At 42.1% G+C, this 16,605-nt stretch overlaps 1 protein-coding gene across 1 annotated transcript in view; it reads right to left on the reverse strand.

The window, feature by feature from the left end:
* Nucleotides 1-16,605, reverse strand: part of VPS13C (vacuolar protein sorting 13 homolog C) — a 6,956,796-nt gene that overhangs the window by 389,812 nt on the left and 6,550,379 nt on the right. Inside the window, exon 81 of the mRNA XM_044076309.1 lies at nucleotides 3,890-4,004. Coding sequence (XP_043932244.1) covers nucleotides 3,890-4,004 — 115 coding nt within the window. The remainder of the gene's footprint in view (nucleotides 1-3,889; nucleotides 4,005-16,605) is intronic.

Raw genomic sequence — 16,605 nt, forward strand, 5'->3', positions numbered from 1 at the left:
AATTTAAAGCGATCTTAAACAGGAAATACATAAAAATAGACAAGGACATTAGGGAATACAGTAAGGGTAAACCACAAACCAACCGACAGTATTCCCAGGGAGGTAAGTTTGGACAGGCCACAAATTCTTTACAGCAAACAGAAACTGAAAATAATGGTGAAGTAATAAATGAACAAGGGGATTACAGCACGGGTGAACAGGGTGATTATAATACACCCAATGAATTTGCCCCTCCTTGTAGGTCCAAGAGACTTAGAAACAACATATGTCCTATGCAGCCAGACTGAAAAAACTCCGGCTGTACTCAGTGACATATCGCTTACTCAGAGGTGATCTCTGCCTGACTTACAAAGCCATGTCCAACTCAGAATTGATGGACATGCTCCACCTAAAGAAATCCAAGTCACTGCAAGCCACATGCTCTAGTGAGCTAAACCTTGCCACAACAATAAATAGAACATGCTGGATGGATAGATTCCTGTCACAGAGACTCCCCATGCTTTGGAACAAAGTTCCAAACTACATTAGGCAGAGCCCCTCACTAACACTTTTCAAGAGAAACCTTGATGAGTGGATGGGGAACAGAAAATACACCCCTGGGATCACTTCATTGGCTCTGCTTGACAGAGGATCAGTTAATTAATCAATGGGGTGGTGATAGCCGACACACTCTGGCTAGGCTTATAAATACCCTTGGGCAGATAGCCTAGTACCTACCTATGAACCTATAACAAACACAATGGTAACAATTTTTACAGGGACACCTACAAGCAAAAGGGAGGGGGTTCAGGGGGTATACATGGTAGACCCCCAAATTATTTGAAGATGAGCACATCAAACATGAAAATAAAGCTGTGAGCTGGCAGGGTTTTCATATTTTCAGTTACAGTTGTCTTGACATTACAGCAGATTATTTCAACTTGTTCATGAAAGGTTTTAAGTTTATTCCCATGAAGAAGAGTAATCTTCCCCAGGTTATATTAGACCTGAAGATGTTTATAAGGAAACTCAATTTGGAAAATTTGTTGGGGACCACTTCTTCAGTTTGCCCGATTACTCCTAAAAAACTTAATACTTTCAACCCTCCCTTACATCCTCAGTTGAGGAACATAGAGTTGTTCTTGGAGAAGGAAATTAGAAAAACACACAAGGAAAATAAAATCAGGTACAACTTATCTAACAGTGAAAACAGGTTGTTAACAGAATTGTGTTCTAACCCACTCATCAGGGTCATGGAATCTGACAAGGGTGGGGGTATTGTTTTAATGGATAAAATCTTATATGAGGCAAAGATGTTAACCATTCTCAATGACAAAAGTAGATACAGTAGGGTATTGATCAATGAAATTAACATCTCTCATAAAAAATAGATCTTATCTTCAAAGACCTGTTTGACCAAGGTGTTAAAGATTTTGACACCTACAGATACTTGAAAAACACTAAACCAAGAGTTACTTCTATTTCTGGAATACCTAAGGTCCACAAAGATGCTTTGGACCCTCCACTCAGGCCAGTTGTGGCATATGAAGGGTCCAAAATAGCACCCTTGGCTAAATACCTTGATTGGAAATTAAAAACATTATGGAAAGGGGAAACATATTTTGAAGGACTCTTGGGATTTTTTTATGTATGGTCAAGACTGAATATTTTTCTGACAACCTTTAGTTTGTTACCATAGATGTGGTAGATTTTTCTATAATCCCACATGACACAGGTTTAGAATAGTTAGAAGAGGCACTTAGAAAGAATCTGAGGGCATCCGAAAATGAAAATTTTCTTTGTTTAGAACTGGCTGAGCTTGTCCTTAAGAACAACTACTTGTTCTTTGAAGGGGAATTTTTCTGACAGGAACAGGGAGTAGCAATGGAGGCAGTTGTGCCCCCACTTATGCTAACATAATTTTATCTGTACGGGAAAACAAGTTCATAAGTTCTTGTCAATATTCCAGTTGTTGGAAAATGTATACCAGATACCATGATGACATCTGTGTATTTTGGGAGGATAGTCTTGATACACTTGACAATTTTATCCAATATTTGGCACAAACCACAACCTTTTTTGAAATTCACACATAAGGTGACATTCAACCAACTCAATTACCTGGATGTGTCCATTTACAAAATACATGGTGGTTTTAAATCCACCATTTATAGAAAGGAGATGTTCTCTAATACATATATTAGTTATTCTAGTGCATTTCAGAAGAAAGAGTCGATACGTTTTAGCTAGTCGTATGACGTCCCTAGATGATGACTTCAATAAGGAGTGCACTATACTGGAGAATACGTTTGTGGAGAGGGGTATCCTAGGGACACTATTAGAATGGTTAGTAATGAGGTTCTTCAAGGGAGGAAAGACAAATATCCTCCAATTTTAGGGACAGGTGTTTTTTCATTGAAAAACAGAACATTAATCTTTAGATCTGGGATAAGGTAGGGCATTCATTACTAACTTTAGTGGGGATGCCTACAATATCAAAACTATTTTGGAGAGGGAATGGAGTAAATTTTCTGAATTTATAGATTTAGACAACCTGAAGAACAAAACTCTCAAGGTGGTTTTCAGGAAAGAGCAGAATATTAAGAATCTGCTAGAACATGGTCAACACACACGTTTATTCCCACAGAAAGGGTGGTACCTACAAATGCGGAGTTTGTCCCCATTGTAGTTACATTTTGCATAAGGAAGAACAACTTTTTTAAGAGGTAGAAACAAACTTTTGGTAGGTAAAGCATATTCCAACTGCAACTCATAGGGACTAGTATATGTGGCTACCTGTGTTTGTTGCGAAGCCTTCTATGTGGGAAAAACAGAAAGACCATTAAAATGCAGAATTTATGAACATCTTAATGATGTTAGGAATAGGAATACTAGAAATACCCTTTCCAGACACACTGTACAAAGCCCAAACGCAAGTTTTTTTTAATTTTTTGTCTTAGAAATGGTACCCAGGGACATTAGGGGAGGTCCCTGGATAACAAAGTTAGAATACAGGGAGACCTTTTGGCAGGTGGTGTTGGGAGGCCAACAGGTACCCTGGATTAAATGACACCATTTTACTAGTACCTTTACTGAAGTTATGATCTGCCAAATTATAAATGTGGTCCATTCTACGCAAATATCTCTTTTTTTTTAATCACCCAGCCGGACACATCTTACAACACTATAAAAAGCCTTTGTTTTGGGTTTTTTATTAAATTTAATATTTTATTCAAGTATTTTAACAGTACAAAAATGTAAAAGACAAGGTATGGTTGTTTTTCAAAAAACTTTGTTTTATTGCATTTTGAATTTTTGAAATACTAATACAAACGCAATGATATGTATGTACTTTTAAACTTTAATCATGGATTAATTGTTGATTGATGGCATTATAAAAACAGGGTATCACCATATATGAATAATCTGATGAAGTCTGAGGGATACTTGGACGAAAACGCATTTTTATCTTGTGTGACGATAATTTTTAAAAGCATTGTCTATTAAACGAGTTTACACCAGTTACAGTGCCTAATTTGTGTCCAGATTCTTTGGTTCCTAGTTTTTCTACAGGGCATACTCCTGGTTTTGTCTGATACTGGCTAATAGCTGACATTCACAAGGATGTCTGTTTGTAGTCTTTGACTTTAAGAAACATATCAGCAGTCCAATACCACGCCCCAAACCATCCACCCACATAAACACACACAAAGGTATTATTACTTATCTAAGTTTTGTTTTTTCATGGAAATTAATAAAAAAGAAAACAAATATTGTAAGCACATGAATTAATTTCAAGACACAGAACAGACCATGAATGATAGGTGAAAAAATGCAACAGGATATGCACACAGGACAGTCACTGTTTCGCACTGAGTGTGTCAGTTACAGAAATATCACAAGCTTTTACCTCAAACAGCTCACAGCCTTCAGCCTCCCTTTGGCAATATGGACGAATTATGCCATCTTCTTTGATTACTCTAGGTGAGCGAAGCTTTGCAACTTCTTCAGTTGATTCTGCCACCCTGTAGAAAATGGTACATATTTTCAATGACTGTTGAAGTGTTTTGATTTGGGATACATTTTAAAACAGAACGTCTCTTCTGCAAAAAATAACATCTTATTTACTAATACGCACTAGTCAAATGTGTAAAGCTGTTTAATGTGATGTCAATCTTGCCTTTATTCTCACTTGTGGGTCGGATCAGATGTGTCGGATCCGTCTCGGCCAATATTCCAGCTTGAAGCCTTCAGTAAAGCTTGTGGGCTACATTTCTACTGATAATTCCTTCCCCTGATTACATCAGATCTCATTTGCTTCACAGTCTTAGCTCTGGGCCAAGTAAAAAGTTTTTTTATATTTTTCCTTATAGATTCATTTCCTATTAGTACTTCCCTGTTTTCATACATCTGTTTACGTTACAGGACATTCTTTTCTCTTGTAAAACCTTAATCTTTAAAACCTCAAAACTCTATTCTGTGTGAGAGAGAGTGTCTTAAGTGCGTTTAAGTTAGAGGAATTAAATTTCTTGCGTGAGTGATTTTGTAAATCTCTTTCCCTCCTTATATTGATAATGCCTCAAAAAGAAAGTAAGCCTTTAAAGCTTCAAAAAGAGAGAGAAATGTAGTACAAAAATACCCCCTAGTGACTCGCACACCTTATGCGTGTACTGCTTAGGGGCTATACACCTACAAGAGTCTTGTTCCATCTGCCACAACAAGCTTTGATGGAATGCAAGAACAAACTGATATTGAAAGCCTTTTGAGAATGCCTTTCTCTAAAGCTTTATCTACTGAAAATTCAGACAAACCAGTTAAGAGACATTTATTGGAGCCGAACCATGAAGCTCTGAAATTGATGGAAAACTGACACCTACTCCTGGCTCCAATACTTCCTTGGAACAGGAATCTTCACTGGCACCAACAACTTCCTTGTCGCAAAGACACAGGAGTCTATCACCTTCAGTAGAAAAGATTTCTTCTAGGCTCTCTTCTCTAATTTTGGCCCCTTCAAGATCACCTTCCCTACCCACTAGGTCCACCAGGAGTCAGTCAGATGAAGACATGGATAGGGTCATCAAGAGACTTTTAAAGACACCTACCTTGATCAGAATTCTCGTGGATTCAAGCCCAAAGGAATTGGTTCAGACAAAAACTTTTCTCCAGCTGTAGTTCCTCCTCTGATCTGTCCTGCTTTGGAGTAGGAAGATTCTGACATCTAGGTTGTGTCAGTGTCAGCTGCAGGAGTTGTAACCTCCCCGGATCAGACATCAGCCCAGAGTGACTCTGTGCCTTTGGAGCAGGAGACCTCTAGGAGCCGACACTCCCCTGTCAGATCCGCGGAGACTTTTTGGATATCTTCTGAGACACTTTTGTCCCTGGGGGGGTTTAGCATGGGTGAGCTCAGATCCTACCTCTGTTTTGGAGCTGCCCTCTTTGGCTCTGGGGAGACCTTTGGCACCGACAACATGCTTTCCGGATCCGGGGACCTCTTCAGAGCGGGGAGGGTCTACCTTTGAGGTAATGAGAAAAGCCTTGACATTTTCACAGTCTGATGTTCAATCTTTGTCAGTTCTTCCACCCTCCTTAGGTCAGGTGTCTTTGTCTTCTCACGGGCCCTCTCCGCAGGTCCACACAGACTCTAGGCCTCAGGATGTACCTCAGGGTACTGCCCTCTCTTCTGAAACCTCTACAGAGTACACCACTGAAGAGGTCCGTCAGAAAAGGACATGCAAGAGGAAACATCTAGATACCCCAGAAGAGTCTATGACATCCTATACCGACCTCGATGAGGCAGAGGTGTCACAACAATCATCTCCTGAAGATGTCCTCTTTGGAGACATCCTAGAACTTTGAAATAGAGAGGTGACTGGCAGTCCTCACCCGCTTTAGCTGAGAAGTCGTATTCCTGAAAGCCTTTGCGCCTCGCCCTTCAGGTTCTTGGGTTACTCCATCTTTTGATGAGCTTATCAACCTTGTCTCTCAAAAGGCTTGGGAGACTCTAGATACCATAGACCCTACTCCTAGGAGGCCAAATAAATACATCATTGCTCCTAAAGATAAAAACATTCTTACGAAAGGTGCAGGAGTTGATGCAATGGTCATTGCGGTGGCCACTAGAAAGGAACTCTCTGAGACAAGTACCTCTATACATCCTCCTAATAAAGACTGTAGGACTACAGATAGATAAGGGAAGCATGTCTTCACTTCAGTGACCTTTGCCTTACGGTCCCTGAATTACCTAACTCACTTCACAAGACTTCAGAGGGACCTCATTAAAGAGTTATCAGACTCCCTTCAAGGAGCTTTAGCTGATGTAGGGGTAGAGAAAGCCAATGCTCAGCTTGCTACCTTAAACTCAGTAGTCAACTCTTCCATGAGACTGATTTCTTACACATCAGATGGAACGAGTAGGGCAGTAGGCTGAGGTATCTCTCTTTGGAGACAGGCTTGGATACGCCTTTGCAATTTTGTGGTGTCAAAAAGATAGTGGAAAACTGTGGTTCAGAAAATCCCAGAGGTCTTATCAGGACACACAAGGTGAAAGTTCCCTCAGGGGCGCAAAGGGGGAACAACAATGGGAGATGTCGATTTTGTGGTGGGGGGGGATCTGCAAAACCAAGGCTCCAGGGAATCTTCAATGGGAGACCTTTCCAGAGCTCCAGAAGGAGTGCCCGATTGCTCCACTCTAGAGGCAGTCGGGGAATGATTAACCCTGCACTGAGAAGCCTGTCAAAAAATAACAAATGGGTGCAGGACTTAATATCCAGAGGATATATCATTCCCTTCTCCCTCCTCATCCCCAGAAACAAAGTTGTTCCAGATGTTTCACCCAGTCAAAAGGAACAAGTATAGAAATTCAAGAGTTGCTTAAGCAAGAGAGTCATCCAAGAAGTCTACACAGACCAGAAAAGATCCGGAACCTACTCAAGATTCTTTTTAGTTCCAAAGAAAACAGGGAGACTGGAGACCAATTCTAGAGCTCAGCAACCTAAACAAATCAGTAAAGAGCAAGTTCTGGATGGTAACACGGCAGTCGATACTTCCGCTCCTGGAAAAAGACAACTGGATGTGCTCTACAGACCTCAAAAATGCGTGCTACCATATCAGAATGGGCAGATGGTCCAAGAGGTTCTTATGCTTCCGCTGGGATCCAGTCAGTTCCAGTTCAGAGCTCTGCCCTTTGGTCTCACTACAGCCCCCAGATGTACGGCAGTAGTACCGGATCACTTGAGACACAAAGGAACCCGGGTATTCCTGTATCTGGATGACTGACTCATATCAGCTCCAACCAGGCATCACTTGCTCCAGTCAAAACATTATATTCAACTCTGCTCCTCTCTGGGCATTACCAGAAATTATGAGATATCTGTGCTAGAACCATGACAATCCTTAACGTTCATAGAAAAAGAAATAGATACTACCACTCTGACAGCAAGACTCTCTTGAGATAGAGAGCATGATCTCCATCATCTCATCAGAACACTCTCAAAAAGTCCAAAGCCACTGCAAAAAGTACAGTTGTGTACCTACCATAAAATGTAGATGTTCAAGTGTATTCACTGTTGCAGTCATTACAATTGGGTAATCCTGCTGGCAGGCTACCCGCAGTCGGCCTGAATTCCAAAGTCCTGGTCTGGCGTCGGTTGCTGTCACCTCCTCCCTGAAGTCAGTGCTCCAGGGGTATAAAAGATGCAGCCGACGCCATTTTCTTCAGTCTTTCTTGCCGTGTGGTGCCCAAAGCAAAAGCAGTTCGCAAGTGCCAGTTGGCCGACTCCTGAAATTTTCAAGTTCGAATTTCAGATCTGAAGTCTTGATTAAAGCTAAGTATCCCATTGGGGAAACTTGTTTCTTGCTCCAGACCGATGTCAGAAAAAGTTAATAATTGTATTTCTTGTGGGAAGCAAATACCTCATAAGGACTTTCATTCTTTCTGTATTCCTTGCCTAGGTCCTGACCACGACGTTGCTAGTTGGCGGTTTTCTGCTAGATTTAACCAACGCACTATTAAGCGTCGGTACGATTTTGAATTTCATTATTTTGGCAGAAGATTTAATTATATAATGCAGTCGGAACAGCTGAATACTGGAATTTATAAAAAGCGCAAAGAAAAAGAAAAGGACAGACATCCAAGGTCCAAAACCGACAACGAGGCTTTGGCTAGGCCAGTCGCCGGTTCTCAGTGAGGAGCTTTTGCAGCCCCTGACGCCCGCTACCTCAGAGCCACAGGCCGCTTCCGACTCCCATGTGGAGCTGACTAGGCCACTGGAAACTCAAGGTATTGGACCCTCGGAAACTATTCCCTCAGATGGGTCTGGTGCCGCTGAACAGGCATCGGCTTCTGAGGGTGCTTTCAGGCCTACATAGTTATATGTGAAAACGACTTCAGCTTCAAAGGCAAAGACTAAAGGACCTCTAAAGACAAAGAAACAAGTACAACATTCCCCTGGACAGGCCTCCATGCCTAAAAAACAGATGCTTAAAATGGCCGAAGACCTAATTACTTTGATCAAGGGTTCCCATCCCCTTCCTGATGAGGCCTAGGCAAGAGACAGAATATGAATCTTCAGATCAAGTTTCCATTTCCTCTGATTCCTCTTCTGAACAGGAATACTCTCTTCCTCCCTATGAGGATTCTGATGCTGAAGAATCTATCCCTTTAGCCTCTCCTCCTGAGGATTATTCTTTTGGGGAGACCCTGCATACTATGAGGGAGCACTTCCACTGGGAGAGCCAAGATTACTCAGAATCTAAGAAAAGGCTCAGAGATTTTCTTTTACTACCTCAGCACAGGCCCCTTGCTATTCCTCCTGTTTTAGACATTGTAGATGATGCATTTTTAGAGTCCGGTCTGTCTCCTGACTCTTTACCACCAGCTCCTGTTAAGCCAGACAGATACTACAGGGTTCCTGTCTCACATACATTTCTTTATAAAAACCCTGCTGCTGACCCAGAAACTATCTCTCAGGGTCCCAAAGGGGTCAAGGCTTCCACTGCAAAAAATCCTATCCCCTCTGATAGGGATTCAAGGGCCCTGGACAGATGGGGGGAAAAAGATTTACACTTCTGCTACCTTGGCTGTAAGGGCTTTAAATTGTCAGTTTCATATGCTTAAATATCAGAAATATCTTATGTCACTACTTAAACAGAAAATGTTGACAAATTCTGAATGTGCAGAAAACAAAGAAATGCAGGATTTATTGCATGCAGCTGAACAAGTGGGAAAGCATACTTTGCAATGTGGTTTTGATTCTCTGGAGGCCTCCTGCAGGGCCCGCTGTTACAGGTTCTGTCATTAGGAGGCATGCTTGGATAAAGGAGCAGAATCTGCCAGATCATGTTAAAGCAAAATTATTAGATGCTCTATTACAGCATGATACCTTGTTTGGTGTTAAGGCAGAAGAGGTGTTGAAGAAAATGGAGGACAAAGCTAAATCTATGCAAACAGTCAAGGATTTCTTATAGGTACAGCCTCCCAGATTTAGCAGGAACTGGCCTACAAAGAATTAGTCCTTTCCAATGTCAGACAGGCCACAAAGAGGCAGATACAGATGCCCCAGAGGCAGATCCCAGCCGCAAGGCTCATACAAGTCTAAACAATGGGGGTGCTTCAACCTCCAAAAGCGGAGAAGATAAATCACAGCCATACAGGAAACAGTCTCAATGACTTCCCCCTGTCAGCACCAATCACTTATCTTCTGGCAGCTCCTTTAGGGGGAAAACTAGCACTTTTTTCACAAAATTGGCACATGATCACCCAGGGCAAATGGGTCTTGAATATAGTGTCACAAGACTACAGGTTCCATTTTCTCACCCTGCCAAGGGCAAACGGTATGCCAGACCTGCCACACAATCAATAGGCAAAGGCACAAAAACAAGTTTCATCCCTCATGGACATGACGGCCATTCAGCGAGTACCACAGCAAGAGCATGGACTAGGATTTTACTCAAGACTGTTCTTGGTGCCCAGAAAGGACAAAGCCTGGAGACCAATACTGGACCTGTCTATTCTAAACACATTTCTGGATATTCCAAAATTCAAATTGTTGACTCTGCAGCAGCTTCTGCCCATGCTGGGCAAGAAGGCTTGGCTTGTGACTTTAGACCTAAAAGAGGCATGCATGCATGTCCCAATCAGACAATCATACAGAAGATACCTCAGCTTTATAGCTGGCTCAATGCACTACCAATTCTCTGCACTGCCCTTTGGCTTATCTACTGCACCCAGGGTCTTCACAAAATGCCTGGCACCAGTAATTGCATTTTGCAGACAAAGAGGAATACAAATATATCCTTACTTGGACAACTGCCTTATTGAAGCAGAGAACAAGGACATTCTACTATAGCATCTGGCATTTGTAAAAAGATTACTAACATGCCTAGGGTACACAGTAAATGAAAAGAAATCAAAACTGGTACCCTCTCAAGAGATAATATTCCTGGGTGCAAACTTAAATACAACTGCCCAGATGGCTTATCTCACACATCAGACAAACAAAGACAACTGACTACTTATTTCAAAATGTTGGCAACAAAGACCCAGTTATCTGCAAGAAAAATTCTGCAGGCATTGGGCTTCATGGCATCCTGCATTCTGCTAATTCCATATGCAAGACTGCATATGAGGAAACTACGACATCTAAAAAGTGTTTGGACTCAACATTGCCACAGCCTGGAAACAATAATTACCCTCATTCCCTGCCTGCAACAGGAGTTTTGATGGTGGGCAAAGGCCTTTCACCACAACAAGGGACAGCATTTCACTTTACCCACAGCCAGGCAGACATTAACAACACATGCATCAGATTATGCCTGGGGGGCCCACATGGCAGGAAGATGTATTCAGGGCACATGGTCCGCAAGCCAAATGCATCTACATATCAATCAAAAAGAAATGCTAGCTGTTCAGAATGCCCTGACAGCCTTCAAGGATCTACTTCATCCAGGACAACTATTGATAAAGACAGACAATACTACAGTCATGTGGTACATAAACAAGCAGGGAGGCACACATTCCTACCCCCTCTGCAGACTAGCCATGACTTTGTGGGACACAGCATTGACTTACCAAGTACATCTGCAAGCACAATTCCTGCCAGGAAAGATAAATACTCTGGCAGACGAACTAAGCAGAAACCTAATGGATCCCCATGAGTGGAAATTGAATCCACAAGTCTTCAGCATGATAACAAGGAACTGGGGATGCCTGGACATAGACCTATCTGCCTCCACTCACAACTGCCAACTACAGAGATTCTGCACAAGGACTTATCACAAGCAAACATGGAAAGTGGATGCTCTATCTTTCAGCTGGAAAAACCTAACAGTATATGCCTTTCCCCCACTGCCTCTCCTCCCCAAGGTACTCCTAAAGGTCAGACAAGAGAAGCCAAAAATGATACTGATTGCCCCAGACTGGCCCCGCCAGCACTGGTACCCAATCCTAAAGAACTTGTCTCAATGCCCAGCCTGGACATTACCTCAAATTCCTCACTTATTGACCCAACAAGACAGTCAGATCCTGCACAGCCAACTCAGGACCTTAAATCTGGCAGCATGGCGGATAATTAACCATTCAAAACACACCTCTCTCTAAAGTGGTGATGGATGTTATTTTGGAGGCCAGGAGGCCTAGCACCAGAAAATCTTATGCAGAAAATGGAAGAGATTCTGTGCTTGGAACCAGGCACAAGGAATTGACACGATTGTATCATATATTCCTCAGATTTTGCAATACTTAACTGAGATGCTGGACAAAGGCCTATCCTTTTCATCAATTAATATTCATGCCTCTGCCATTTCAGCTCATTACAATACAGAACCACCTATTTTTTCTCATCCATTACTAAGGCAGTACCTCAGAGGGGCCAAAAACATAAGACCTCCAAGGAGAGCACCAGTACCTGCATAGGACCTCAAATATGTCTTGGAAAAACTCACACTGCCTCCTTTTGAGCCAGCCTCTACAGCTGATATAAAATTTTTATCCTGGAAAACAGCTCTGCTCCTAGCAATAACCTCTGCAAGACGAGTCTCAGAGTTACAGGCACTCATGGCTGTGGAACCTTTTATCATTTTCCATCCTGACAGGTTTTCTCTGAGGACAAACCCAACTTTTATGCCTAAGGTAGTGCCAGTGTGGCTGTGAACCAAACAATTAATTTGCCTACCTTTTATCCAAACCCACAGAATAAGGGTGAGAGACTTCTGCATTCTTTGGACATTCACAGGCAGCTACGCTTCTACTTGGACAGAACCAAAGCTTTCAGAAAGACTGAACGACTTCTAGTGGCATATGCTGCAGGATCACAAGGAAAGGCCATCTCAAAGCAGACTATTTCAAAGTGGATAGGCCACTGCATTCGTTTCTGCTATTGACAGCATGGCAAATCAGTGCCTAAGGACATTAGGCCACATTCAACCAGAGCAGCAGCCACTTCAGCAGCCTTCCTCAGAGGAGTACCAACCAAAGACATCTTAGAGGCTGCAACTTGGAGTTCAGTGCACACATTTACAAAGCACTATCACTTACCTCTCTACTCTAAATCCAGGGCAGGCTTTGCCACTGCAGTTTTGCAGGGCCTCATAGCCTCTCCTAATTCTATTTAGCCCTATTCTGACAGCAAGACTCTCTTGAGATAGAGAGCATGATTTCCATCATCTCACCAGAACACTCTCAAAAAGTCCAAAACCACTGCAAAACTGGTTCTACAAGTGCTAGGGAAAATGGCTGCTTCCATCATTCTAGTTCCTCTAGCTTGCCTCCATACGAGAGTACTCCAATGGATTTTATTTGCTCAGTGGTTGATCTTGGAACTTCCTGTGTCTCACAAGATAATAACAGAGGCCTGCAAGAAAGATCTACAATGGTGGATACCTTCACAATCAGTTCTTCATGGCTACTCCTTTATTCCCCCACAACCTCTAGCTACAGTGACCACGGGCACTTCCCAGATGTGGTGGAGAGGCATTTTCTAAGGAAGAAAGTTCAAGGCATCTGGGAAGACCACGAGGCTCACCTACATATAAATGTTCTAGAGATGACAGCAGTGCTTTTAGCGTTGCAAGCATTTCAGTACTCTCTTCCTACAGGGACAATTGCGATCCAGGACAACATGTCGGTAGTATGGTATATCATCAATAAAGGGGGGAACCAGATTGTAGACACTTTGTCGAGAAGCTCTCAGGGTCTGGCATTGGGCAATAGTCTCCAACCGCTTTCTAATAGCAATGCACATCTTGGGGAGACCCAATGTGACTGCAGAAAAATTGAGCAGAGCCATCTTATGGCCACGAGTTGTGCCTCAGTCAAAATGTAGCAGATTTAATATTCCGCAAATGGGGCCCGCTTTGCTGCAACCTTTTTGCATCACCCGACAATGCCAAACGCAGCAACTACTTTGCCCTCACCAAGGGAGGCACTTGTTCACAACTGGCCCATGGAACTTCTTTATGCATTTCCCCCTATTCCTCTAATCCCAAAGCTCCTACAGAAAACAAGTTTGTTGGAGACAACTATTATACTCATTGCCCCCTACTGGCCTCATCACATCTGGTTTCCCTTTCTTCAGCATCATCTCTGGGATGAACCCTCGATTCTGGACCCAGTTCCAGACCTTCTAACACACCCATCAGGGATGGTTCATCCCAACCTAAACAATTTGAGATTAACAGCTTGGCTGCTTCAGTTCCCTTAACTGCCAGGTTTCCATCACTGTCCCCTCCATTCAAGCATATAATTTTATCACCTCATAAATCGTCTACTCGAAAACTTTATAGAAACAAAAGGAAGAAATTTGTAATATGGGCTAACAACAAAGACCTAGATTCTTTTACAGCACCAGTTCATGTTATTCTTCAGTTTTTGGCAGAGATCTTTGATGATGGAGCAGCAGTAGCTTCAGTGAAATTTCAGCTAACTGCAATCTCTAGTTTTCATATAGGAGCTCATGACTGCCCAATAATGGCTCATAGACTTTGCAAAGTCTTTTTGAAAGGCACTGTCATGTTAAGACCTCCCCTTAAACACTCAATACCTCCTTGCGATCTAAATTTCATTTTGACTAACATTATACGTCCTTCCATTTGAATCTTCCGCCACATGCAATAATGAAGCATCTCTCATGGAAAACTCTGTTCTTTGTGGCAATTAATTCTGCTAGAGGGGTAATCTTAATTAAAAGCTTTGTCCACAAAACCCCCATACCTAACCTTTCATAAAGATAGGGTGTTGTTGCACACCAATCTATCTTTCCTACCCAAAGTGGTTACAGAAAATACCCTGAACCAAGCTACTGACCTTCCAGTTTTCTTCCCAGCTTTAAAAATAAAGGAGCATATTCTTAGCATTTACTTGATGTTCACAGATAATTATGTTTTTATGTAATCAGGACTTCAGAATTCAGAAAATCAGACCAACTTTTTGTTTCATTCTCAGATATAAGGAAAGGCTACCGAGTTTCCTAATGTTACATTATCCAAATGGTTGACATCTTGTATATCCTGTATTTACAAGTCTAATAACAAGACCCTACCAAATAGTACTAAAGCCCACACTACTAGATCTGTTGCCACCTCTGCAGCTTTCCAGGCTAGACTACCTCTGGATAACATATGTGCAGCAGCAAAATAATTTCTGTTTGACACACTGAAAACAAAACTCGAAAGTCAAAATAAGGAACAAGTCAGAATGTCGAATCAGCTGAATAAATTCAGCAGATTCAACATTGTTTCCAAAAGTAAGTAAAGTAAACTCCTATACCTAACATCACGTTTTTTCAAAGGGGGGTTGCAGCCTCCCCCCCACACCCTGCTAACTATATATTCCATTTCCGAGATCGCACTACAGTGAGGAAAGGGATGAATTTCCCAAACAGCACTGTACCACAATCTCTGTACAGCTCTTCATCTTTATATTAGCAAATGCACAGTGCATTCGCTAATATAAACTTTCGAACATTGAAATGTTCAGCCAGATGAACATTCGAACATCTGTGTTTCGAATTTTCCATTTGTGTGCATCTCAGCTCGAGATTATGACATTAAACCATATATATACTGTGGGTATAAAAAGTGTACACATGGTATAGCCAATGCTGTGAAAATTTTTGTGTGTCCTTCTCCTGACTGATCACTTTAAAAATGAGATCCCCTTGATGTTTTGTAAGCTCTTTGCGAACCATGGCTTTTGCTGTAGCAGGCAACTGAGTAAATGTCAGGAAAATCCTGCTAGGACAGCTGAACTTAATTTGGGGTTAATCAGAGTCTCTTTAATTGATGGCAGGTGTGTATCCAAGAAGAATGAATGTTGTAATTAAATCAAAAGGTGCTTCAACAAAGTATTAATTTAAGGGTGTGCACACTTATGCAACCAGCTTATTGTACATTTTTATTTTTTTATATTTTTCCCCTAACATATTTGTTTTTCAATTGAATTGTACAGGTTATAGGTCACATTAAAGGTGGGAAAAGCTTTGAAATTGTTTACTCTGGTCTGATTTTTTTATATCACAAAAACTACAAGTTACGTACTCACCATAATGCTTGATGTATGTGGTCCATCTCGCCTCACATTCTTACTCACGGGTTAGGAGCCGAACATTGGCTCCGACTCGGCCAACTTATATTTTTCTAATTGGCTGGGCTGACCTGGTATCCCATGTTGCACTGCTCCATAACCCCAGATCTAGTTTGCAGTAGCTCACAGTCACACCTCATGCACAACCACAGTCAAAAGAGTAGAACACTAACCAGGGCAGCAAAGAAAAAATAACCAATACCGAAGGGTACTGAAAACAAATGTCGTCTCCAAATCCTCCAGGAGGGGGGAAGGTGGAAGGGAACGTAAGAATGTGAGGCGAGATGGACCACATACATCAAGCGTTGTGGTGAGTACATAACTTGTAGATATTATGTGGTCCAATCTAGCCTACATTCTTACTCACGGGACAGCGTCCCTAGCACCTCTATCCTGGGAGGCTCAATGGAAGATGCTCCTGAGAACAGTGGAACCAAAGGAAGCCCGGCCCCTAGAAGCCACGTCTAATTTGTAATGAGTAATGAAGGTGTGGGGAGAAGTCCACATGGTTGCAGCACAAATTTCATCCAAGGATAGTCTGGAGTGATAAGCTACTGAAGCGGAAACAGCCCTGGTGGAGTGAGCCTTGACAGGGAACAGTAACTCTCTGCCTGCTGACGAGTAAGCGTAGGAGATGCAGTCAGAAATCCACCTGGAAATTGTAATCTTAGAAACAGGGAAACCTGTTCTATTTTCTGAGAAGGACACAAAGAGTTGATCAGACTTACGAAGTGGTTTAGTCCTGTGTAAGTAAAAGCAAAGCGCTGCCTGTGTACGTTCAATTGATGAAACTTAAACTCTGCCTTGTTGGAAAATTGAGGAAAAAAAACTGGCAGCTCAATGGACTGATTGAGGTTAACGGCAGAGGTTACCTTCGGAAGGAAGGACGGATTAGGTCTCAAGGAAACCCTGTCCTTATGAAATATTAAATACGGGGATTTGATGGACAATGCTTGAATCTCTGACACCCATCTGGTGATAGCTATTAAAAATGCAGTTTTCCAAGACAGAAAATTTAAATCACAGGTGGCAGCTGGTTCGAAAGGTGA

This window comes from Protopterus annectens, chromosome 7.part0 (genome assembly GCF_019279795.1).
Source record: "Protopterus annectens isolate FY-2018-M chromosome 7.part0, PAN1.0, whole genome shotgun sequence".
Classification (NCBI taxonomy): Eukaryota; Metazoa; Chordata; order Ceratodontiformes; family Protopteridae; genus Protopterus; species Protopterus annectens.